At 48.1% G+C, this 24,059-nt stretch overlaps 1 protein-coding gene across 1 annotated transcript; it reads right to left on the bottom strand.

Annotated features, from left to right (window-relative positions):
* Positions 1-465: 465 nt before the first annotated feature.
* cdc123 (cell division cycle 123) lies at positions 466-24,003 on the bottom strand. Its single transcript, XM_033040186.1, has 13 exons — positions 23,840-24,003; positions 20,468-20,539; positions 19,803-19,863; positions 18,217-18,249; positions 15,610-15,705; positions 13,490-13,596; positions 11,116-11,164; positions 9,591-9,666; positions 9,372-9,494; positions 8,343-8,371; positions 6,494-6,610; positions 1,466-1,603; positions 466-860 (listed from the first exon to the last, which is right to left on the bottom strand). Exons 1-13 carry the CDS (start codon positions 23,911-23,913, stop codon positions 819-821), a joined length of 1,017 nt encoding a protein of 338 aa, XP_032896077.1. The 5' UTR covers positions 23,914-24,003; the 3' UTR covers positions 466-818.
* Between the last annotated feature and the right edge of the window lie 56 nt (positions 24,004-24,059).

Here is a 24,059-nt window from a genome sequence, read left to right as displayed (position 1 = left end):
CACGGAAACAGGCCATCTTGGCCCTTCTAGTCCGTGCCGAACACTTACTCTCACCTAGTCCCATCTACCTGCACACAGACCATAACCCTCCATTCCTTTCCCGTCCAAATACCTATCCAATTTATTTTTAAATGATAAAATCGAACCTGCCTCCACCACTTCCACTGGAAGCTCATTCCACACAGCTACCACTCTCTGAGTAAAGAGGTTTCCCCTCATGTTGCCCCTAAACTTCTGTCCCTTAATTCTCAAATCATGCCCTCATGTTTGATTCTTCCCTACTCTCAATGGGAAAAGCTTATCCACGTCAACTCTGTCTATCCCTCTCGTCATTTTAAAGACCTCTATCAAGTCCCCCCTTAACCTTCTGCACTCCAAAGAATAAAGACCTATCTTGTTCAACCTTTCTCTGGAACTTAGGTGTTGAAACCCAGGCAAGGGTCACAGGTGGTCTGCTTGGGTTTGTGGAAGTTCGCCATTTTATTACAATGAATGAAAGTACAGCTGAATGCACTTCCGATTTATACAATTTTAATTGTGCAGGAATTTACCATATTCATAGATATACAGACGTCTTCAATAACATATAGTTATCTTCGAAAAATATCACACTTGCGATTCAATTTGTTTTATAATCTTTACAATTGTGCTGCATCAGCCTCTTAATCCGTTTAAAACGAGTCAACTTCTTTTAAACTTAATCGGTATAAAGGTTTGCCACGGTCAGCATCGAGCGACACTCACGCCTCAGGACTTACAGACTAATGTTAATTCACACCTTTCCATTTGTTTGACAATTTTCCCAGGAAGTTTTTCCGCTAGTCCTCCTCATCAGAGCTCTCCGGTTCTTGATTTCTCGTCTGGTGACAGAGGGGAGGAGGGAAAGGAAAGGAAAGAAAGCAAAACTGAGTGTTAAGAGAATCACCGGTTTTCTTCCGGTTCTTACCCTTTCCCCTGAATTACGGAGAGGCGAGGAACTCCAGATGCTGGGATTGGGAAATGCTGAAGATTTATAAGGCACATTTGGAGCATTGTGAGCAGTTTGGGGCTGAGAGGGAAAGAGAGATCAGACTTGATTGAATGGCGGAGTAGACTTGATGGGCCGAATGGCCTAATTCTTCTCTTTTAACTTATGACCTTATATGTTGCAAAACATACTTGGCTAATAAAGTATGATAGCCGATCTAAAACATCACCCATCCTTTTTCTCCGGAGATGCTGCCTGACCCGCTGTGTTATAAGGTCATATGGAATAGGAGTAGAATCAGGCCATTCGGCCCATCAAGTCTACTCCACCATTCAATCATGGCTAATCTATCTCTCCCTCCAAACCCCATTCGCCTGCCTTCTCCCCACAACCCCTAGACACCCGTGCCAATCAGGAATGAATTACTCCAGCACTTTGCGGTTGTCTTTGGTGTAAACCAGCATCTGCAATTCCTTTTTCCTTGAAGATTTGCCTTACCAGCTTGAGAAAATCGATGAGTTTGTGAGCATCTTCGCCTCTCGACAAGTCGACAAAGTCCTTTGGCAAACGGTAACTTAAATAAGGGCTGGGCTGCACTGTCATCTCACTGGTGATGTAGCGGAACACCGGCCCATCCTACAGTGGCAACACAAACACAGGGTGAATGAAGTCTGGAAGAACACCACACTGACCTTTCTGTCCTGGGCCTCCTCCACTGTCAGAGTGAGGCCCAGCACAAACTGGAGGAGCAGCACCTCATATTTCACTTGGGCAGCTTACACCCCAGCGGTGTGAACATTGACTGCACTAACTTCAAGTAACGCCTGCTACCCTCTCTCCGTCCCCCTCCCCCACCCATCTCGTACCAGCTTCAAAGTCATCTTGTTGAGTCTCGTTGTCTGTAACTCGTTTTCACCTAGCTCACAGCTAACAATGGCCTGTCTCCTTCATCATTGTTATATTTTACACATCTTTCATTCATTAGTTCCATATCTCTCTACATCACCGTCTATATCTCTCGTTTCCCTCTCCCCCCGACTCCCCGTCTGAAGAAGGGTCTCCACCCGAAACGTCACCCATTCCTTCACTCCAGAGATGCTTGCTGCCTGTCCCGCTGAGTTGCTCCAGCATTTTGTGTGACCCTTCGGTTTAAACTAACGTCTGCAGTTCCTTCCTGCACAGATCATCAAACGCTGAATGCCAACAGCATAAATATCGTCACAGAACATTCCCTAAAGTTGAAAGAATAAAAGCCCACAAAACTGAAGTTCACAAGTTCCGGGAGCAGAATTAGGCCATTCGGCCCATCAAGTCTACTCCGCCATTCAATCATGGCTGATCTATCTTTCCCTCTCAACCCCATTCTCCTGCCTTCTCCTCGACACCCTCACTAATCAAGAATCTGTAAACCAACGCCTTAAAAATATCCATTCACTTGGATGATCAGCCATGATCACATTGAATGGCGGTGCTGGCTCGAAGGGCTGAATGGCCTACTCCTGCACCTATTGTCTCCACAGTCTGTGACAATGAATTCCACAGATTCACCACCCTCTGACTAAAGAAATTCCTCCTCGTCTCCTTTCTAAAGGTACCTCCTTTATGAAGGTTACCACAATCATAGGAAGAGGCCCTTCGGCCCACAATGTCCGTGCTGAGCACGATACCAATTTATGAAGTGCTGGAGGAACTCTGCAGGTCGGGCAGCATCTGTGGAGGGATGGGACGGATGACGTTTTGAACTGTGACCCTTCTACAGACAGATGATGGAGAAGGTGAGGGGAAAGCTGGAAGTCACCCTTTCCCCTCCCCCATACCTCACATGCCATCCCCGAGTCCAACATTTCCCGTTTATTCCAACTCTTATCTGCCTGCACGCGATCCATATCCATGTATATCCATGTGCCTGTCTACAAGTCACTTCAACGCCACTATCGTTTCTTCAGCCACCGGGCAGTGATGTTATCAGGCAACTGAATCATCCAACCACAACTAGAGAGCAGACAACAGACAATAGGTGCAGGAGTAGGCCATTCAGCCCTTCGAGCCAGCACCGCCATTCAATGTGATCATGGCTGATCATCCACAATCAGTACCCCGTTCCTGACTTCTCCCGATATCCCCCGACTCCGCTATCTTTAAGAGCCCTATCTAGCTCTCTCTTAAAAGTATCCAGAGAACATAAGGCAGAGAATTCCACAGACTCACAACTCTCTGTGTGAAAAAGTGTTTCCTCATCTCCGTTCTAAATGGCTTACCCCTTATTCTTAAACTGTGGCCTCTGGTTCTGGACTCCCCCAACATCGGGAACATGTTTCCTGCCTCTAGCGTGTCCAAACCCTTAATAATCTTATATGTTTCAATAAGATCCCCTCTCATTCTTCTAAACTCCAGAGTGTACAAGCCCAGCTGCTCCATTCTCTCAGCATATGAGTCCCGCCATCCCGGGAATTAACCTTGCAGTCCTGAACTACTATCTACCTCTTTGGTGACCCTCGGACTATCCTTGATCGGGCTTTACTGGCTTTACCTTGCACTGAACGTTATTCCCTTATCATGTTTAAGAAGGAACTGCAGACGCTGGAAAATCTGCAGTTCAAAAGGTGCTGAACCATTCTTCAGTCTGAAGAAGGGTCTCGACCCGAAACGTCACCTACTCCTTCACTACATAGATGCTGCCTCACCCGCTGAATTTCTCCAACATTTTTGTCTACCTTTTAAAAACAACATGACATAATGCCAAGGCAACAATCCAGAGTTGAGAAGCTGAAGAAGGGTCTCGAAATGAGAAACGTCACCCATTCCTTCTCTCCAGAGATGCTGCCTGTCCCGCTGAGTTACTCCAGCATTTTGTTCTTATCTTCGGTTTAAACCAGCATCTGCAGTTCCTTCTTACACAATTCATAGAGTTTGCATGGAGCTGTGGTTTAGTTTAGTTTGGTTTAGAGATACAGCGCAGAAACAGGCCCTTTTGGCCCACCGGGTCCGCGCCGACCAGCGATCCCCGCACATTAACACCATCCCATTACCCACTAGGGACAATTTTTACATTTACCAAGCCAATTAACCTACAGACCTGCACGTCTTTGGAGTGTGGGAGGAATCCGAAGATCTCGGAGAAAACCCACGTAGGTCACGGGGAGAACGTGCAAACTCCGTACAGACAGCACCCGTAGTTGGGATGGAACCCGGGTCTCTGGCGCTGCATTCGATGTAAGGCAGCAACTCTACCTAATAGCATCCACCTCTGTTCCATTTCCTACATTATAATTTAATTTAATTTGAGTTTTTAAATCAATTCTGTGCTCTTCAAAATGACAAGCACAACTTTCAGTCAAATAGATTAAAAAACCGTATCAGTGTGGAGAAATTGGAACTGACATCAGCCGGTGGATTAAATTTAGTCATTTGGTGTCTGAAATAGATTTCTGGAGGGGAAACCAGAGGATAGATAATTGGTTAGGTATAACAACGTCCAAGTGGAAGTCAGGTCTTCTGAAGGGGTGGGAAGGTTGCAACCTTCACGTGGTCCGCCCTGTTTCGACGAATGCAATCAACCTGGCGTGCACAATCAAACAAGATCAAATAGAACAAGTTGTCCTACAGCTTTAGGCTGTCACGCCGTACGCAAGAAGAAATGTTCAAGAAAGAACTGCAGATGCAGGAAAATCGAAGGTAGACAAAAATGCTGGAAAAACTCAGCGGGTGAGGCAGCATCTATGGAGCGAAGGAGGCAACGTTTCGGGCCGAAACCCTCCTTCAGAATTCCTTCTCTCCAGAGATGCTGCCGGCCCAGCTGAGTTACTCCAGCATTTTGCGTCTACCTTCCATTTAAACCAGCATCTGCATACGAAGAAAGACTGGATAGACTCGGCTTGTACTCGCTAGAATTTAGAAGATTGAGGAGGGATCTTACAGAAACTTACAAAATTCTTAAGGGGTTGGACAGGCTAGATGCAGGAAGATTATTCCCGATGTTGGGGAAGTCCAGAACAAGGGGTCACAGTTTAAGGATAAGGGGGAAGTCTTTTAGGACCGAGATGAGAAAATCATTTTTTACACAGAGAGTGATGAATCTGTGGAATTCTCTGCCGCAGAAGGTAGTTGAGGCCACAGTTCATTGGCTATATTTAAGAGGGAGTTAGATGTGGCCCTTGTGGATAAAGGGATCAGGGGGTATGGAGAGAAGGCAGGTACAGGGTACCGAGTTGGATGATCAGCCATGATCATATTGAATGGCGGTGCAGGCTCGAAGGGCCGAATGGCCTACTCGTGCACCTATTGTCTATGTTTCTACGTTCTTTCCTGCACACTTTGTGGGTAGACAAAAATGCTGGAGAAACTCAGCGGGTGCAGCAGCATCTATGGAGCGAAGGAAATAGGCGACGTTTCGGGCCGAAACCCTCCTATGCACTTTGTGTCTATCTTGAGTATAAACCAGCACCTGCACAGTTCATTCCTACACACTGTACACATGACAATATATAAATAAACTTAAACTAAATCTTTGTTCACGATTCCAACATCTGCAGTTCCTTACGTCTAATGGACAATCTCACCCACATGTACAGGTCCGACAGCGATTTTCCGGAAATTCCTTTAATCCGGAGAGTGTGCCAGGAAATTCCCCTCTGGGGAAAATGTGACCCCTAGGCCGATCTCGACCTCATCGGGACTTCCGCGGCCGATCGGCGGGTGGAATCTGCCCCCTGCTGCCGGGGCTCTGGAACTGCGGCCAGGCCAGAGCCGTCAGATCCGTTTGCCACAGCCGGCTTGGCGGAACCTTTCCGGCACCGTTGGACTCCTCTCGGAGGCCGTGACCCAGAGGACATAGGTTCAAGGTGAAGGGGAAAAGATTTAATGGGAATCTGACGGGTAACTGTTTTGTAGGGGATGGAACAAGCTGTCAGAAGATGTCGTTGAGGCTGGGACTATCCCAACGTTTAAGAAACAGCTAGACTGGTACATGGATAGGACAAAAATGCTTGAGAAACTCAGCGGGTGAGGCAGCATTTTTGGTGAGTTTCTCCAGCAGAAACGCTGGAGAAACTCAGCGGGTGAGGCAGCATCTATGGAGCGAAGGAATAGGCGACGTTTCGGGTCGAGACCCTTCCGGGTCTCGACCCGAAACGTCGCCTATTCCTTCGCTCCATAGATGCTTTCCGTGTCTCGATCCGAAACGTCACCTATTCCTCCGCTTCTCTGCCTCCCCCGCTGAGTTTCTCCAGCATTTTTGGTCTGCCTTCGATTTTTCCAGCATCTGCAGTTCTTTCTTAAACATGGATAGGACAAGTTTGGAGGGATATGGACCAAGCGCAGGGAGGTGGGACTAGCGTAGCTGGGACTATGTTGGCCGGTGCGGGCAAGTTGGGCCGAAGGGCCTATTTCCGCACCATGACCTCTGTCAGTCCAGCAAAAACGGGTAGTCCGGAAAGGCTCCGGGGACCAAGGGTGCCGGAAAATCGGTGGTGGACCTGTACCGTAGACCAAGGGTTCATAACGGGAGTAAACAGGAGTTGCATTGACCAGGTCGGCTTCAGCTCCCTCACTGAGGTTCTGTCCAGACATCAGCTCCTCCCAGGTGAACAGCAACGAGTTGGTGACTTTCCCAAACGGGTTAAAGTCGATGATCCACACCCGGCCCTGTCAAACAAATCAAGAGGGACGCATTAATGATTGCAATGAAATTAAACCATTATAACAAAAGTTTAAAGCGACACTTCTGCAGTGGTGGAGTTGCTGCCTCACAGTGCCAGAGACCCCGGGTTCGATCCTGACTACCGTACTGTGCTGTCTGTACAGAGTTTGCACGTTCTCCCCCCACCGTGACTGCGTGGGTTTTCTCCAGGTGCTCCAGTTTCAATAGGCAATAGGTGCAGGATTAGGCCATTTTTCTCACAGAGAGTGGCGAGTCTGTGGAATTCTCTGCCTCGCTAGAGGGCGGTGGAGGCAGGTTCTCTGGATGCTTTCAAGAGAGAGTTAAATAGGGCTCTTAAAAATAGCAGAGTCAGGGGATATGGGGAGAAGGCAGGAACGGGGTACTGATTGGGGATGATCAGCCATGATCACATTGAATGGCGGTGCTGGCTCGAAGGGCCAAATGGCCTACTCCTGCACCTATTGTCTATTGGGCCCTTCGAGCCAGCACCGCCATTCAATGCGATCGTGGCTAATCATCCCCAATCAATACCAATCAATTTCCTCCCGCACTCCAAAGACGTGCAGGCTTGCAGGTTAATTTGGCTTCGGTAAATATTGTAAATTGTTCCCAGTGTGCAGGATAGTGTTAGTGTACGGGGTGATCTCTGGCTGGTGTGGACTCAGTGGGCTGAAGGGCCTGTTATCGCACCGTCTCTTTCAAAACAAAACTAACTGAGAAAAAGATTGCTCAGTACGTCAAACGCAAAGGCTGCCGTTTAATTTTAGTCCAAAATGGCGGATAAATCATCGGGTGGCGCAGCAGGTAGAGCTGCTGCCTCAATGGCACCAGAGACCCAGATTCAATCCTGACCTCGGATGCTATCTGTGTGGAGTTTGCACGTTCTCCCTGTGACCGCGTGCGTTTCCTCCGGGTGCTCCGGTTTCCTCCCACATCCCAAAGACGTGCGGGTTTGTAGGTTAATCGGCCCCTCTGTAAATTGCCCCCTAGTGTGTAGGGAGTGGATGGGAAAGTGGGATAACATGGAACTAGTGTGTGAACGGGTAATCGATGGTCGGCGTGGACTCGATGGGCCGAAGGGCCTGTTTCCGTGCTGTGTCCCCAAACTGAATTAAATCTTGATCGTCAATCCTCAGTTAGACACAAATTGCTGGAGTGAGCAGAACAGGCTCCAGCATTTTGTTTAAGAAAGAACTGCAGATGCTGAAAAAATCGAAGGTAGACAAAAAATGCTGGAGAAACTCAGCGGGTGAGGCAGCATCTGTGGAGAGAAGAAATGGCGACGTTTTGGGTTGAGATCCTTCTTCAGACTGATGTCGGGCGGTTGGGGGGGAAGGAAGGAAGAGGCGGAGACAGTTGGACTACTGGGACAGCTGGGAAGGGGAGGGGAAGGAGGGAGAAAGCAAGGACTGTGTTCATACCACTGGGGTGTAAACTGCCCAAGCAAAATATGAGGTGCTGTTCCTCCAATTTGTGCTGGGACTCACTCTGGCCATGGAGGAGGCCCAGGACAGAAAGGTTCGGATTCGGAATGGGAGGTGGAATTGAGGTGCTGAGCCACCGGGAGATCAGGTTGGTTAATACACACTGAACGGAGGGCTCCAGAATTTTGTGTCTCTCTTTGGTTTAAACCAGCATCTGCAGTTCCTTCATACACACATCAGCCTCAGTAATGGACGTGCACTGCAATGTTTCAGGCAGATAAGGATCACGTACCTGACTGTCTCTGTATATATCAAACACAACTGCAAGCAAACAGAAAGGGGGATAAGTTTTCTGAAATACACTGACCCTAAATACATCAAGAACACAATTGTCGCATATCTAAATCTAAGGATGAGTGGGGATCTCATTGAAACATATAAGGTTGTTAAGGGCTTGGACACACTAGAGGCAGGAAACACGTTCCCGATGTTGGGGGGAGTCCAGAACCAGGGGCCACAGTTTAAGAATAACGAGTAAGCCATTTAGAACGGAGACGAGGAAACACTTTTTCACACAGAGAGTTGTGAGTCTGTGGAATTCTCTGCCTCAGAGGGCGGTGGAGGCCGGTTCTCTGGATGCTTTACAAGAGAGAGCTAGATAGGGCTCTTAAAAATGGCGGAGTCAGGGGATATGGGGAGAAGGGAGGAACGGGGTACTGATTGGGGATGATCAGCCATGATCACATTGAATGGCCTACTCCTGCACCTATTGTCTATTGTCATAATGGAAGTATTGAATAACAAACTACCATTTACATCTGCAACCGACAAAGTCACAAAGCTGGGAAGTTGCAAAACCTTTTCAACTTTAGACTTTAGTAACATGGTATTGTAACCGCATGCAGGTACAGCAGGCAGTGAAGGAAGCAAATGGCATGTTGGCCTTTATAACAAGAGGAGTATAGGAGCAAAGAGGTCCTTCTGCAGTTGCACAGGGCCCTAGTGAGACCACATCTAGAGTATTGTGTGCAGTTTTGGTCCCCTAATTTGAGGAAGGACATTCTTGCTATTGAGGGAGTGCAGCGTAGGTTCACCAGGTTAATTCCCGGGATGGCGGGGCTATCATATGCTGAGAGAATGGAGCGGCTGGGCTTGTACACTCTGGAGTTTAGAAGGATGAGAGGATATTTTATTGAAACATATAAGATTATTAAGGGTTTGGACACGCTAGAGGCAGGAAACAAGTTCCTGATGTTGGGGGAGTCCAGAACCAGGGGCCACAGTTTACGAATAAGTGGTAAGCCAGATAAAAGGTACTTGCAATCCTCATCGGGAAACTTGTATTGTACTTTATCTTTAAAGAAGTCTACTATGGAACCAAGGATGGTGGCTTCTTGACGGCAGACGTGGTCATAATATTGCGTGTGATCTCTCTGTGTGACTCCTGCAAGAAACAAAGACCAGAAGATTCAAAGTCAGTTCCTGACCAAACACATATTTTCGCTTTAAACATGCAAAACATTTTTTTTCAGAGTCGTACCTATTAATTTATTCTCTTTGACAAAGCATCTGAACTCTCCTCCAGGGATCAGTTCACACCATTTCCGGAGAACCAGCTAAACAGAAACGTTGATTTTAGTGTCAGTGTGATAAAGGTTATTGCAAGCCATGTCAGCGCCAGTCTACTTAAACAAGCACAGAAACGTAGACAATAGGTGCAGGAGTAGGCCATTTGGCCCTTCGAGCCAGCACCGCCATTCAATATGATCATGGCTGATCATCCACAATCAGTACCTCGTTCCTGCTTTCTCCCCATTTCCCTTGATTTCCTTAACCCTAAGAGCTAAATCTAACTCTCTCTTGAAAACATCCTGTGAATCAATCTCCACTGCCTTCTGTGACAGGGAATTCCACAGATTCACAACTCTCTGGGTGAAAAAGTTTTTCCTCATCTCAGTCCTAAATGGCTTACCCCTTATTCTTAAACTGTGACCCCTGGTTCTGGACTCGCCCAATATTGGGAACATTTTTCCTGCATCAAGCCTGTCCAATCCCTTAAGAATTGTATATGTTTCTATAAGATTCCCTCTCATCCTTCTAAATTCCAGGAATTAACCTGGTGAATCTACGCTGCACTCCCTCAATAGCAAGAATGTCCTTCCTCAAACTAGGAGAACAAAACTGCACACAATACTCCAGGTGTGGTCTCACCAGAGCCCTGAACAACTGCAGTAGGTCCTCCTTGCTCCTAAACTCAAATCCTCTCGCTAATGAAGGCCAACGTGCAATTTGCTTTCTTCACTGCCTGCTGTACCTGCATGCTTACTTTCAGTGACTGATGTACAAGGACACCCAGGTCTCTGGCACCTCCCCTTTTCCTAATCTGCGACCATCCAGATAATAATCTGCCTTCTTGTTCTTGTCACCAGAGTGGATAACCTCACAGAGACTCGGTGGGTCGAAGAGCCCTGTTTCCACGCTGTATCTCTAAAGACTAAATAAACAAAAAAAGTACGATAACTTTAAAAAAAAGCAACATTGTGCAAAAACATAAGAAGGCCAAAGTCCAGGCAGTTCAGTTTGGAGGTTAGTTGGAGTTTGTAGTGTTTAATAGCCTGATGGCTGTCAGGAAGAAGCTGCTCCTGAACCTGGACGCTAGTTTCTGTACCTTCTTCCTGATGGCAGGGGTGAAATCACAACCGTGTTACGTTTCAACACAAGATGCACTTGAAATCTGTAATTTGAGATCCATAAATCCATCAGATCCTTTGAATTGAATTGAATAAGTGTTTTGGCCAAGTATTCACATACAAGGAATTTGCCTTGGTGCTGCGCCCGCAAGTGACAACATGACATACAGTGACAGTTAGGAATGACACATAAAACATTAATAATAAAACATTATTGATTAAACATGGGAGATACAGCGTGGAAACGTGCCCTTTGGCTCCCCGAGTTGGCACCGACCAGCGACCACCCCCCGTACACTAGCACTACTCTCGGGACAATTTAGGGATCCATAAAGCTGGCACCTTGAAGAGATCAGAAGCGACAATTGGACTCACCTGAGTGTCTATTTTGGGATCTGGCGAATCGTCAGTGCAGTGGAGAAATCTGAGGGAGAATTCAGACATTGAGCCGGTGTGGTGACCATTTAATTGATGAGAACAATCACAGTGACAGGATATAAAAACTAAACAACATCCTGTGAAGAAGGGTCAAAGAGGAGGGGCAACTTGCTTCCTAAGATGGCGCCCAGTCCAGGCGACTACGTGCGTGCTGGCCACAGAAGCAGATCTACAAACTCATATCACCATCGCTCCACACTCTTACATCTTTATTCCAACAGCAACATTTCTTACTTTAACTATGATTACCTTGTACTAAAAATGCTGGAGAAACTCAGCGGGTGCGGCAGCATCTAGGGAGCGAAGGAAATAGGCGACGTTTCGGGTCGATACCCTTAATCAGACCGATGTGGGGGTGATGGGGGCGGGAAGAAGAAAGGAAGAGGCGGAGACAGTGGGCTGTGGGAGAGCTGGGAAGGGGAGGGGAAGGAGGGAGAAAGCAGGGACTACCTGAAATTGGAGAAGTCAATGTTCATACCGCTGGGGTGTAAACTACCCAGCGAAATATGAGGTGCTGCTCCTCCAATTTGCAGTGGGCCTCACTTTGGCCATGGAGGAGGCCCAGGACAGAAAGGTCGGATTCAGAGTGGGAGGGGGAGTTGAAGTGCTGAGCCACCGGGAGATCAGGTTGGTTAATGTGACCTCAGCTGAGGTGTTGGGCGAAGCGATCGCCGAGCCTGCGCTTGGTCTCACCGACGTAGAGCAGTTGACACCTAGAGTTACAGAGCTGTTCGGGATGAACCCGGGAAAAGGGATTATAGGAATAATGTCATTAAGCTGGAACGGGTACGCAGAAGATTCTGGAGGACGTTGCCAGGACTCGAAGGCCTGCGCTACAGGGAGAGGTCGGACTGGCTAAGATTTTGAGCGCTGTTGGATGAGCGGAAATCTTCTGGAGGCGTATACGATCAGGAGGGCAATAGCGAGGGCAAATTCAGTCTTTCACCCAGGATAGGGGAATCAAAAACTAGAGGACAAAGGTTGAAGGTGAAAGGGGCAAGAACCTGAGGAACAACTTTTTTTTAAACTACACAGAGGGTTCTCTGGATACTTTCAAGAGAGAGCTAGATAGGGCTCTTAATGATAGCGGAGTCAGGGGATATGGGGAGAAGGCAGGAACGGGGTACTGATTGGGGATGATCAGCCATGATCACATTGAATGGCGGTGTTGGCTCGAAGGGCCGAATGGCCTACTCCTGCACCTATTGTCTATTGTCTTTCACCCATGAGTCTTTATCACAAAATTCCATTCACCCTCGACTAGATTTTCTGATGGTTTTTTTTGGTAATTTTCGTCCTATTCTCCCTTGTGTATCATTTTATATATAATAATTTATGTTGTCAGATGAGCATAAAACATAACTTAACTCATTCACCACAAAATAATTTCATTCACCCTTGGGTGAACCATTCACCAGTTTAAGAAGCACTGCCATAATGAATGGGGTGGCGTAGCGGTAGAGCTGCTGCCTCACGGCGCCAGAGACCCGGGTTCCATCCCGACTACGGGTGCTGTTTGTGCAGAGTTTGCACGTTCTTCCCGTGACCTGCGTGGGTTTTATCCTGGGGCTCCGGTTTCCTCCCACACTCCACAGACGTACAGGTATGAAGGTTAATTGGCTTTGGTAAAATTGTAAATTGTCCGGTGTGTGTGTGTGTGTGCGTGCGTGCGTGCGTGCGTGTGTGTGTGTGTGTGTGTGCGTGTGTGCGTGCGCGTGCGCGTGATAGTGTTGCTGTGCGGGGATCGCTGGTAGGTGCGGACTCGGTGGCACGAAGGGACTTCCGCACTGTTTCTCTATACTAAAAGTAGTAGCTGGAGATACACCAATGACCTTTAAAAAATATTTGGACAGGTACATGGATAGGAAAGGTTTCGAAGGACGGTCACGGTGGCGCAGTGGTAGTGTTCCTGCCTCACGGCGCCGGAGACCCGGGTTTGAACCCGACTACGGGCGCTGTCTGTACGGAGTTTGTACGTTCTCCCCGTGACCTGCGTGGGTTTTCTCCGAGATCTTCGGTTACCTCCCACACTCCAAAGGCGTACAGGTTTGTAGGTTAATTGGCTTGGTATAAATGTAAAAATTGTCCCCAGTGTGTGTAGGATAGTGTTAATGTGCGGGGATCGCTGGTCAGCACTGACCCGGTGGGCCGAAGGGCCTGTTTCCGCGCTGTATCTCTAAACTAAACATGGGTCAAGTGTGAGCAGGTGGGATGGGGCAGGCACCCTGGTCGGCGTGGGCAAGTTGGGCCGGAGGCTCTGCGACCTTGACTACCACTCGATAACGAAGCAACCAACGATTCCAGGACTTACGGCTGAGTCAAGTCGTGCGTGATGAAGTCAGAGCTCTTCAGGAGCAGGAAGATGTCACTCAGGTTATTGCACTTGAGAGAGCCGTTCATGGCGATCCACGCCGCGTCCTACAATGGGAGGGAAAGGCAAGGATTACGTGGGCACTGCCACTTGGTCAATCACCGCGTTACTGGCATTAGTCACCACCTCACCCACACCACCTGCCCTTTTAGACAATAGACAATAGGTGCAGGAGTAGGCTATTCGGCCCTTCCAGCCAGCACTGCCATTCAATGTGATCATGGCTGATCGTCCCCAATCAGTACCCCGTTCCTGCCTTCTCCCCATATCCCCTGACTCCACTATCTTTAAGAGCCCTATCTAGCTCTCTCTTGAAAGTATCCAGAGAACCGGCCTCCACCGGCCTCTGAGGCAGAGAATTCCACAGACTCACTACTCTCTGTGTGAAAAAGTGTTTCCTCGTCTCTGTTCTAAATGGCTTACCCCTTATTCTTAGACTGTGGCTGAATTTTAAATTAAACAACTCTGGAGAAAGATGATGCCTAAGCTGGGCGACTCTGCGCGCTGGTCCCAGATGTGGATCTGCAATCAGTCATTACAATCAGAGTCATAGCATCATACGGCACGGAAACAGGTCCTTCGGCCCAACCCCCCCACACTGACCAACATTCCCCGACCGACGTCCGACCTACACTCGTCCCAACTGCCTGCTTTAGGCCCATATCCCTCTAAACCTGCCCGATCCATGTACCTGTCTAAATATTTCTTAAACATTGTCATAGTCCCTGCCTCAACTACCCCCTCTGGCAGACACAAATGCTGGAGCAACTCAGCGGGTGAGGCAGCATCTATGGTGAGAAGGAATGGGCGATGTTTCGGGTCTCAGTGTAATGTCAAATTCAAATTGTTTTACAATTGAAAAGACTAGGCTTGTATTCACAGGAGTTTAGAAGGATGAGGGGATATCTTATAGAAACATATAAAATTATAAAAGGACTGGACAAGCTATATAGATGCAGGAAAAATGTTCCCAATGTTGGGCGAGTCCAGAACCAGAGGCCACAGCCTTAGAATAAAGGGGAGGCCATTTAAGACTGAGGTGAGGAAAAAAAACCTTTTCACCCAGAGAGTTATGAATTTGTGGAATTCCCTGCCACAGAGGGCAGTGGAGGCCAAGTCACTGGAGTGATATAAGAGAGAGTTAGATAGAGCTCTAACGGCTGGTGGAAGTCAAGGGATATGGGGAGAAGGCAGGCACGGGTTATTGATTGGGGACGATCAGCCATGATCACAATGAATGGCGGTGCTGGCTCGAAGGGCCGAATGGCCTCCTCCTGCACCTATATGCTATGTTTCTATGATTAAACAAGATTTACGAGGACGTTGACTATTTCAATGAATCCTGGCTAATACAAAGACAAGTTACTTTTAACATCCAAACCATAGATGCAAGACAGGTATATAATGGTATCTCAGTCATATAACCATATAACAATTACAGCACGGAAACAGGCCATCTCGGCCCTTCTAGTCCGTGCCGAACACGTATTCTCCCCTAGTCCCATCTACCTGCACTCGGACCATAACCCTCCATTCCTTTCTCGTCCATATAACTATCCAATTTATTTTTAAATTATAAAATCGAACCTGCCTCCACCACTTCCACTGGAAGCTCATTCCACACAGCTACCACTCTCTGAGTAAAGAAGTTCCCCCTCATGTTACCCCTAAACTTCTGTCCCTTAATTCTCAAATCATGTCCTCTTGTTTGAATCTTCCCTACTCTCAATGGGAAAAGCTTATCCACGTCAACTCTGTCTATCCCTCTCATCATTTTAAAGACCTCTATCAAGTCCCCCCTTAACCTTCTGCGCTCCAAAGAATAAAGCCCTAACTTGTTCAACCTTTCTCTGTAACTTAGTTGCTGAAACCCAGGCGTCATTCTAGTAAATCTCCTCTGTACTCACTCTGTTTTGTTGACATCCTTCCTATAATTAGGCGACCAAAATTGTACACCATACTCCAGAATTGGCCTCACCAATGCCATTAAAGATCTTGGGAGAGATTAGACTACAGAAGACAGGCCTGTAAAAGTGAGGCAGGTTTGCCACGTCTCTTACCCTCGGTGCACTCCAGTTAAGCTTTGGAAAAACGATGCCTCCAAGAGAGTTTATAGCTTCCTGCACCTGTGCTGCAAAATCTGGGAACTCTGGAGCCTGAAGGAAAATATAACGGTTAAATGCAAGTGTTAGCGAAACACCACAACAAAATGATGCTCACTCAAAACCCAAACCAGGCCAGCACGCTGGTGCAACGGCAGAGTTGCTGCCGTACAGCGCTTCCAGCACCAGAGACCAGGGTTCCATCCTGACTGCAGATTTTTCACGTTCTCCACGTGACCAGCGTGGGTTTTACTCCGGGTGCTCCAGTTTCCTCCCCACACTCCAAAGACGTGCAGGTTTGTAGGTTCATTGGCTTGGTATACAATGTAGATTGTCCCTAGAGTGCGTGTAGGGTAGTGTTAATGTGCGGGGATCGCTGGTCGGCGTGGAATCGGAGGAACGGAGGGCCTGTTTCCGTGCTGTCTCTAAACTAAAAACTAAGCTAAACCCACCATCTCCTCTGTAAAAGTCAAAAATGCTGGAGAAACTCCGACACGAAACGTCACCTATTCCTTCGCTCCAAAGATGCTGCCTCACCCGCTGAGTTTCTCCAGCATTTTTATCTACCTTCAATTGTTCCAGCATCTGCACTTCCTTCTTAAACATCTCCTCTATAATAAAACCTTCAGTTCTAAAATTAATAATATTCAATGCGCTCGAAGTTCCTTTAATGCTACATCTTGATAAATTAAATTAAAACTCCGTATTAAAGATAGCGGAGTCAGGGGATATGGGGAGAAGGCAGGAACGGGTTACTGATTATGGATGATAGACCAAAATGCTGGAGAAACTCAGCGGGTGAGGCAGCATCGATGGAGCGAAGGAAATAGGCAACGTTTCTGGCCAAAACCCTTATGGGGAGAAGGCAGGAGAATGGGGTTGAGAGAAAGTTAGATCAGCCATGATTGAATGGCGGAGTAGACGATGGGCCGAATGGCCCACTTCTGCTCCTATCACTTACAAAATCAGATGATACTATATGTAAATACGATCAGTTTAAAGTGATTATGGAAGATCAGCCGTGATCACACTGAATGGCGGTGCTGGCTCGAGGGGCCGAATGGCCTACTCCTGCAACTATGGTCTATTAATAAGATATTCATATTTAATGCAAAGGTGCGTTATCGTCACAGGAGCAAAGTGCAAATGCGCATTGAAATTATTTTCTTACACAGTCCAGTAGAGTATCACCATACCACCCCCCGATCAGCAGCTTTGTACTGAGAGAGGGTCTGCTGAGCCCACATGCATGAGCCATCATTAGAGCAACACAAAAAAACTATTACGATTAAGACACAAGGAACTGCAGATGCTGGTTTATTAAAAAAACAAAGTGCTGGAGGTACTCAGCGGGTCAGGCAGTCACGTGTACTGAGGTACAGTGGAAAGGTTCGTTTTGGCCTGCTATCCCATCCAATGCCACAGGTGGCGGTAGAGGACAAGTCAATGGATATTTTTAAGGTAGAGGTAGATGGATGTTTGATTAGGTAGACAAAGGTGCTGGAGAAACTCAGCGGGTGCAGCAGCATCTAGGGAGCGAAGGAAATAGGCAACGTTTCGGGGCGAAACCCGGAAGGGTTTCGGCCCAAAACGTTGCCTATTTCCAGAAGGATTTCGGCCCAAAACGTTGCCTATTTCCAGAAGGGTTTCGGCCCGAAACGTTGCCTATTTCCAGAAGAGGTTCGGCCCAAAACGTTGCCTATTTCCAGAAGGATTTCGGCCCGAAACGTTGCCTATTTCCAGAAGGATTTCGGCCCGAAACGTTGCCTATTTCCAGAAGGATTTCGGCCCGAAACGTTGCCTATTTCCAGAAGGATTTCGGCCCGAAACGTTGCCTATTTCCAGAAGGGTTTCGGCCCGAAACGTTGCCTATTTCCAGAAGGGGTTCGGCCCGAAACGTTGCCTATTTCCTTCGCTCCATAGATGCTGCCGCACCCTCTGAGTTTCTCCAGCATTTTTTGTCTATCTTCGATTTTCCAGCATCTGCAGTTCCTTCTTGAACTGATGCTTGATTAGTACGGGTGTCAGGGGTTATGGGGGGGGGGGGGGGGGGGGAAGACGGGAGAATGGGGTTAAGAGAGAAAGTTAGATTGAATGGCGGAGTAGACGATGGGCCGAATGGCCCACTTCTGCTCCTATCACTTACAAAATCAGATGATACTATATGTAAATACGATCAGCTTAAAGTACAATAGGTGGAGCAAAGGGGAAGATACAGAGTGCAGAATATAGTTCTCAGCATTGTAGCGCATCAGTTCCACAGACAAAGTCCAATGTCCGCAATGGGGTAGAGGTGAATCGGACAGTTGATAGAGCCACAAATCTGGTGTAACTCAGCGGGACAGGAAGCATCTCTGGAGAGACGGAATGGGTGCCATTTCGGGTCAAGACCCTTCTTCAGTCTGAAACGTCACCTATCCATGTTCTCCAGAGCTTCTGCCTGACACGCTGAGTTACTCCAGCACTCAAGTGTTTATCTTTGGTGTAAACCAGCATCTGCAGTTCCTGTCTACAAACATTAAATGATATTCATCCAAAATACTAATACTGTCAACAGCTACTTACCGTAAGTGTCGTCACATTCTCATCATCTGACCACTACGTGAAAGAAACACAAAGTTAGTAAAGACGCATAAAATAAAACTGTGTTGCAGAATATTTAAGATCAGTTTATTGGCACGTGTACCGAGGTACAGTGAAAAGCTTTTGTTGCGTGCTTACCAGTCAGCGGAAAGACAATACATGATTACAATCGAGCCGTCCACAGTGTACAGATACAGGATAAAGGGAATAACGTTTAGGGCAGATAGTTTGAAGGTCTTCAATAAGCTGGATGGGAGGTCAGGACCGCTCTCTGGTTATGGTAGGATGGTTCAGTTCTTCTTGGTTTCCTGGTCCTCCAAAAATATTCCAAATGGAGTTTAAACTGGAGATGGTGGAGGGTGGACTAAAGCAAGAAAGGGTTCTTGGGAAGATAGAGCTACCTTAAATTTAGTTGTGTCTGGTTGGGTAACTATGTTAGGGTGAAGACTATTCCATGCTTTAATTGTGCGTGGGAAGAACGAATTGCTGTACACATCTGTGTCTTGGTAGCTGGAATCACAAATTGGATCGAATGCCCTCGTCTGCTCCTAATAGGTTTGGGTTTTGGCTAGGTATGTTGAGCTGCCCATTTAACATTTTGTAAACAAAGGTCAAACGGTGAGCTTTACATCTGTCTTGGAGAGGGTTCCAGCCCAATGAAATGGGTCAATAGACAATAGGTGCAGGAGGAGGCCATTCGGCCCTTCGAGCCAGCACCGCCATTCAATGTGAGCATGGCTGATCATCCACAATCAGTACCCCGTTCCTGCCTTCTTTCCATATCCCTTGATTCTGCTATCTTTAAGAGCCCTATTTAGCTCTCTCTTGAAAGCATCCAGAGAACCAGCCTCACCGCCCTGTGGGGCAGAGAATTCCACAGACTCACAACTCTCTGTGAAATTTACAGTGTATAGATACATGATAAGAGAATACCATTTAGTGCAAGGTAAAGCCAGTAAAGTCCGATCAAGGATAGTCCGAGGATCGCCTGATAACAGCAGGAAAGAAACTGTCCCTGAATCTGGAGGTGTGCGTTTACACACTTCTGTGCCTCTTGCCCGATGGGAGAGGGGGGGGAGAAGAGGGAGTGACCGGGCGCTGAGACCAGTCCTTGATTATGCTGCCGACCCTAACCCTGAACATGCAGCATCCACATATAAAATTATAAAAGGACTGGACAAGCCAGATGCAGGAAAAATGGTCCCAATGTTGGGCGAGTCCAGAACTAGGGGCCATAGTCTTGGAATAAAGGGGAGGTCATTTAAGACTGAGGTGAGAAAAAACTTTTTCACCCAGAGAGTTGTGAATTTATGGAATTCCCTGCCACAGAGGGCAGTGGAGGCCAAGTCACTGGATGGATTTAAGAGAGAGTTAGATAGAGCTCTAGGGGCTAGTGGAGTCGAGGGATATGGGGAGAAGGCAGGCACGGGTTATTGATTGGGGACGATCAGCCATGATCACAATGAATGGCGGTGCTGGCTCGAAGGGCCAAATGGTCTCCTCCTGAACCTATTTTCTATGTTTCTATCAATAACAGGATGAAGTTCGATGAAGGCAACAATACAGACCTGCACATCCTGCTCCTCGTCACTGTCTTCATTTGTTTGAGAACAACTTGGGGCTTCATTTCTGTAACGATTAAAAACAGATCTCTGCATCGATAACATTTCCAGGCCATTTTCGCAGCTTCCGTCGTTCCGTTTATTGTTGCGTGTACCGAGGTACAGTGAAAAGCTTTAGCCGTGCGATAACCAGTCAGCGGAAAGACTGAGTAAGAATTTAATTTTTCTATCTGGGACATATGACAATAGAACATTCCTGACTCTCTATTATACGTGTTTAGGAAGGAACTGCAGAGGCTGGAAAATCGAAGGTAGACAAAAATGCTGGAGAAACTCAGCGGGTGCAGCAGCATCTATGGAGCGAAGGAAATAGGCAACGTTTCGGGCCAAAACGTTGCCTATTTCCAGAAGGATTTCGGCCCGAAACTTCCCTTTCCAGGGTTCCCCAAAATTGCCTATTTCCAGAAGGATTTCGGCCCAAACGTTGCCAGATTTAAAGTAGATCCAAAAGAGAGGGTTCGGCCCGAAACGTGCCATTTCATTTCGGCCCGAAACGTTGCCTATTTCCTTCGCTCCATAGATGCTGCCTCGCCTGCTGAGTTTCTCCAGCATTTTTGTCCACCTTCCATTTTCCAGCATCTGCAGTTCCTTCTTAAATATTTGATTCTTACCTCCCAGAAACTACCAGAGTCCCATCATCCAGTAAATAATCGGTGACATCTTGCGGGAGTGGCAGGACAATGCTGTGAAGACAAGACACAAGATGTAAACGATGCATCTGGAAGAATCTTGGAGTGAAACATAGAACAGTACAGCACAGGAACAGGCCCTTCGGCCCACAATGTCCGTGCCGAACATGAGGCCAAGACCAACTCTTATCTGCCTGCATGTGATCCATATCCATCTATTCCCAGCATATCCATGTTCCCGATGTTGGGGGAGTCCAGAACCAGGGGCCACAGTTTAAGAATAAGGAGTAAAAAAGCCATTTAGAACGGAGACGAGGAAACACTGTTTCTCACAGAGAGTGGTGAGTCTGTGGAGTTCTCTGCCACAGAGGGTGGTTTAGGCAGGTTCTCTGGATGCTTTCAAGAGGGAGCTAGATAGGGCTCTTAAAAATAGCGGAGTCAGGGGATATTGGGAGAAGGCAGGAACGGGGTACTGATTGGGGATGATCAGCCATGATCACATTGAGTGGCGGTGCTGGTTCGAAGGGCCAAATGGCCTACTCCTGCACCTATTGTCTATTGCTTAAGATGGACACAAATAGCTGGAATAACTCAGCGGGACAGGCAGCACCTCTGGAGAGAAGGAATAGGTGATGTTTTGGGTCGAGACTTCTGAAGAAGGGTCTCGACCCGAAGCATCACCCATTCCTTCTCTCCAGAGGTGCTGCCTGTCCCGCTGAGTTACTCCAGCTTTTTGTGTCTATCTTCGGTTTAAACCAGCATCTGCAGTTCCTTCCTACACATATCCATGAGCCTATCTACAAACCTAAACTCCACTATCGTATCTGCCTCCACCACCACCCCTGGCAGCGCGTTCCAGGCACCCACCACCCTCCGTAGAAGACTTGCCCCTCTCACTGTATAACTGTCTTTGACATTTCCACTCACTGACAAAAGATTCTGATGGCCTGCTCTATCAACGTCTCTCATATACTTCCATTGTGTGTAAAATTTTATTGTGTGTTCTTTCTCATAGTACCGCTGCTGGCAAATTCATTTCACTTGCACTTTATGTGACGAATAAAACTGATTGTATTGTATTGATTGTATTGGGCTCCCAGAACCCGACACCCTCTATCCATCCCTCCCTCTCCCTTCCCTCTACTCTCCCTCTATCCCTGCCCCATCTCCCACCCTCTACCTTTCCCACATCACTCACCCCTTCTCTCTCCTTCCCCTCCCTCTCTATTCCACCACCCCCATTCCTTCCATCTATAACTCTAGAGGTCACCCCCTCCATGACACACTGGTCAACCTGAGGAGCACCTTCAGCAACAGACTGGTCCCACCAAGATGCAGCACAGAATGCCACAGGAGATCCTTCTTCCCTGTGGCTATCAAACTGTACAACTCCTCCCCCTTCTGTTGTGGGGTAGACTGAGACCGACTCCCCCCCCCCCCCCCCACCCCACCCCACAATCTTTGCACATCCCCAAAGCCTCACCATGTATTTTGAGTTTAATGGCTGTTGGCAAATTAATTCAACTCCTGGGATAAATTAAGATCTATGGTATTGTTACTTCTAAACCTCCCCTTACTTCTAATTGTAATAAATTTATTAACCAAGTATGTAAAAACATACAAAGAATTTGATTTACCATAGTTGTACCAAAACAAGCAACAAGACACACAACTACATAAAAATCAACGCAAACACCCTCCACAGCGCACTGTGATGAGAGGCAATAATGTACTATCTTCTTCTCTCCTCTCTATGAGACCTGGGTGTCCTTTTACACCAGTCACTGAAAGTAAATATGCAGGTACGGCAGGCAGTGAAGAAAGCTAATGGCATGTTGGCCTTCATAGAGAGAGGATTTGAGTACAGGAGTAAAGAGGCAGTTGTACACGGCCCTGGTGAGACTACACCTGGAGCATAGTGTGCAGTTGTGGTCTCCAAATTTGAGGAAGGACATTCTTGTTATTGAGGGAGTGCAGCGTAGGTTCACCAGGTTAATCCCCGGGATGGCGGGACTGTCATATGAGGAAAAATTGTAAAGACTGGGATTGTATTCACTGGAATTTAGAAGGATGAGAGGAGATCGTATAGAAAAGTATAAAATTATAAAAGGACTGGACAAGCTAGATGCAGGAAAAATGTTCCCAATGTTGTTGGGCGAGTCCAGAACAAGAGGCCACAAACTAAGAATAAAGGGGAGGCCATTTAAAACTGAGATGAGTAAAACCTTTTTCACCCAGAGAGTTGTGAATCTGTGGAATTCTCTGCCACAGAGGGCAGTGGAGGCCGATTCACTGGATGAATTTAAAAGAGAGCTAGATTGAGCTCTAGGGGCTAGTGGAATCAGGGGACATGGAGAGAAGGCAGGAACGGGGTACTGATTGGGGACTATCAGCCAAGATCACATCGAAGGGCCGAATGGCCTACTCCTGCACCAATTGTCTATTGTCTATGCCTCCTCTCTTACTGCTCCACCTTCTATGCCTCCTTTATCCCCGGTATCCTCCTCTCTCCCTAATTCCTCACTCCTCTCTATCCCTCCTCTCCCTCTCCTCCTCCTCCTCCTCCTCTACCTACCTGGAGCGGGAACCACGCGGGCAACTAGTTCATCATCACACCCCCCCCCCTCCCTCCATCTCTATCTCTCTCTCTCCCCCTCCATCCTGTCGCCCTCAATCCCTCCTTCTCCCCACCCCTATCCCTCCCTCTCCCCACCCCTATCCCTCCCTCTCCCCACCCCTATCCCTCCCTCTCCCCACCCCTATCCCTCCTTCTCCCCACCCCTATCCCTCCCTCTCCCTACCCCTATCCCTCCTCTCCCCACCCCTATCCCTCCTCTCCCCACCCCTATCCCTCCCTCTCCCCACCCCTATCCCTCCCTCTCCCCACCCCTATCCCTCCCTCCTCTCCCCAGCCCTATCCCTCCTCTCTCCACCCCTATCCCTCCTCTCCCCACCCCTATCCCTCCTTCTCCCCACCCCTATCCCTCCCTCCTCTCCCCAGCCCTATCCCTCCTTCTCTCCACCCCTATCCCTCCTTCTCTCCACCCCTATCCCTCCTTCTCTCCACCCCTATCCCTCCTTCTCTCCACCCCTATCCCTCCTTCTCTCCACCCCTATCCCTCCTTCTCTCCACCCCTATCCCTCCCTCTCCCCACCCCTATCCCTCCTCTCTCCACTCTCCCCCGCCTTATACCTCCTCCTCCTCCTTAATCGCTCAACCCCGCCCCCCCAGTCCACCCCTCACTATTCTCCCCTCTCTCTCACCCACCCTTCCTTCCTTTTCCTTCCTTCCCTCTCTCTCTCTCTCTCCTTTCTTCCCCTTCCAGCCTCCCCTCCCTCCTCCCTCCCCTCTACCTGCGGATGGTGCATTGCCGGAAGAGCGGGAACCAGACGGACAACTGGCAGCGCAGCACCTGCTCCTTCTTCATCGCCGCCCCTCAACCCCTTCCCCCGGTCCGTCCCCTCAACCCCTTCCCCCGGTCCGTCCCTCAACCCCTTCCCCCGGTCCGTCCCTCAACCCCTTCCCCCGGTCCGTCCCTCAACCCCTTCCCCCGGTCCGTCCCTCAACCCCTTC

The sequence above is a fragment of the Amblyraja radiata genome, chromosome 21, assembly GCF_010909765.2.
Source record: "Amblyraja radiata isolate CabotCenter1 chromosome 21, sAmbRad1.1.pri, whole genome shotgun sequence".
In the NCBI taxonomy this organism is placed as follows: Eukaryota; Metazoa; Chordata; class Chondrichthyes; order Rajiformes; family Rajidae; genus Amblyraja; species Amblyraja radiata.
Note: the sequence above shows the minus strand (reverse complement) of the source record. Positions and strands in the feature narration are given on the sequence as shown.

Bases quoted from the DNA above. Each gene is read 5' to 3' on its own strand.
- cdc123 (XM_033040186.1), bottom strand. From the start codon at position 23,913: ATGAAGAAGGAGCAGGTGCTGCGCTGCCAGTTGTCCGTCTGGTTCCCG. The intron at 9,667-11,115 runs GTGAGTCCAATT...GTTTCTGTTTAG, and splicing joins ATCCCAAAATAGACACTCAG to CTGGTTCTCCGGAAATGGTG. The intron at 9,495-9,590 runs GTACGACTCTGA...TGTTTCTTGCAG, and splicing joins CAAAGAGAATAAATTAATAG to GAGTCACACAGAGAGATCAC.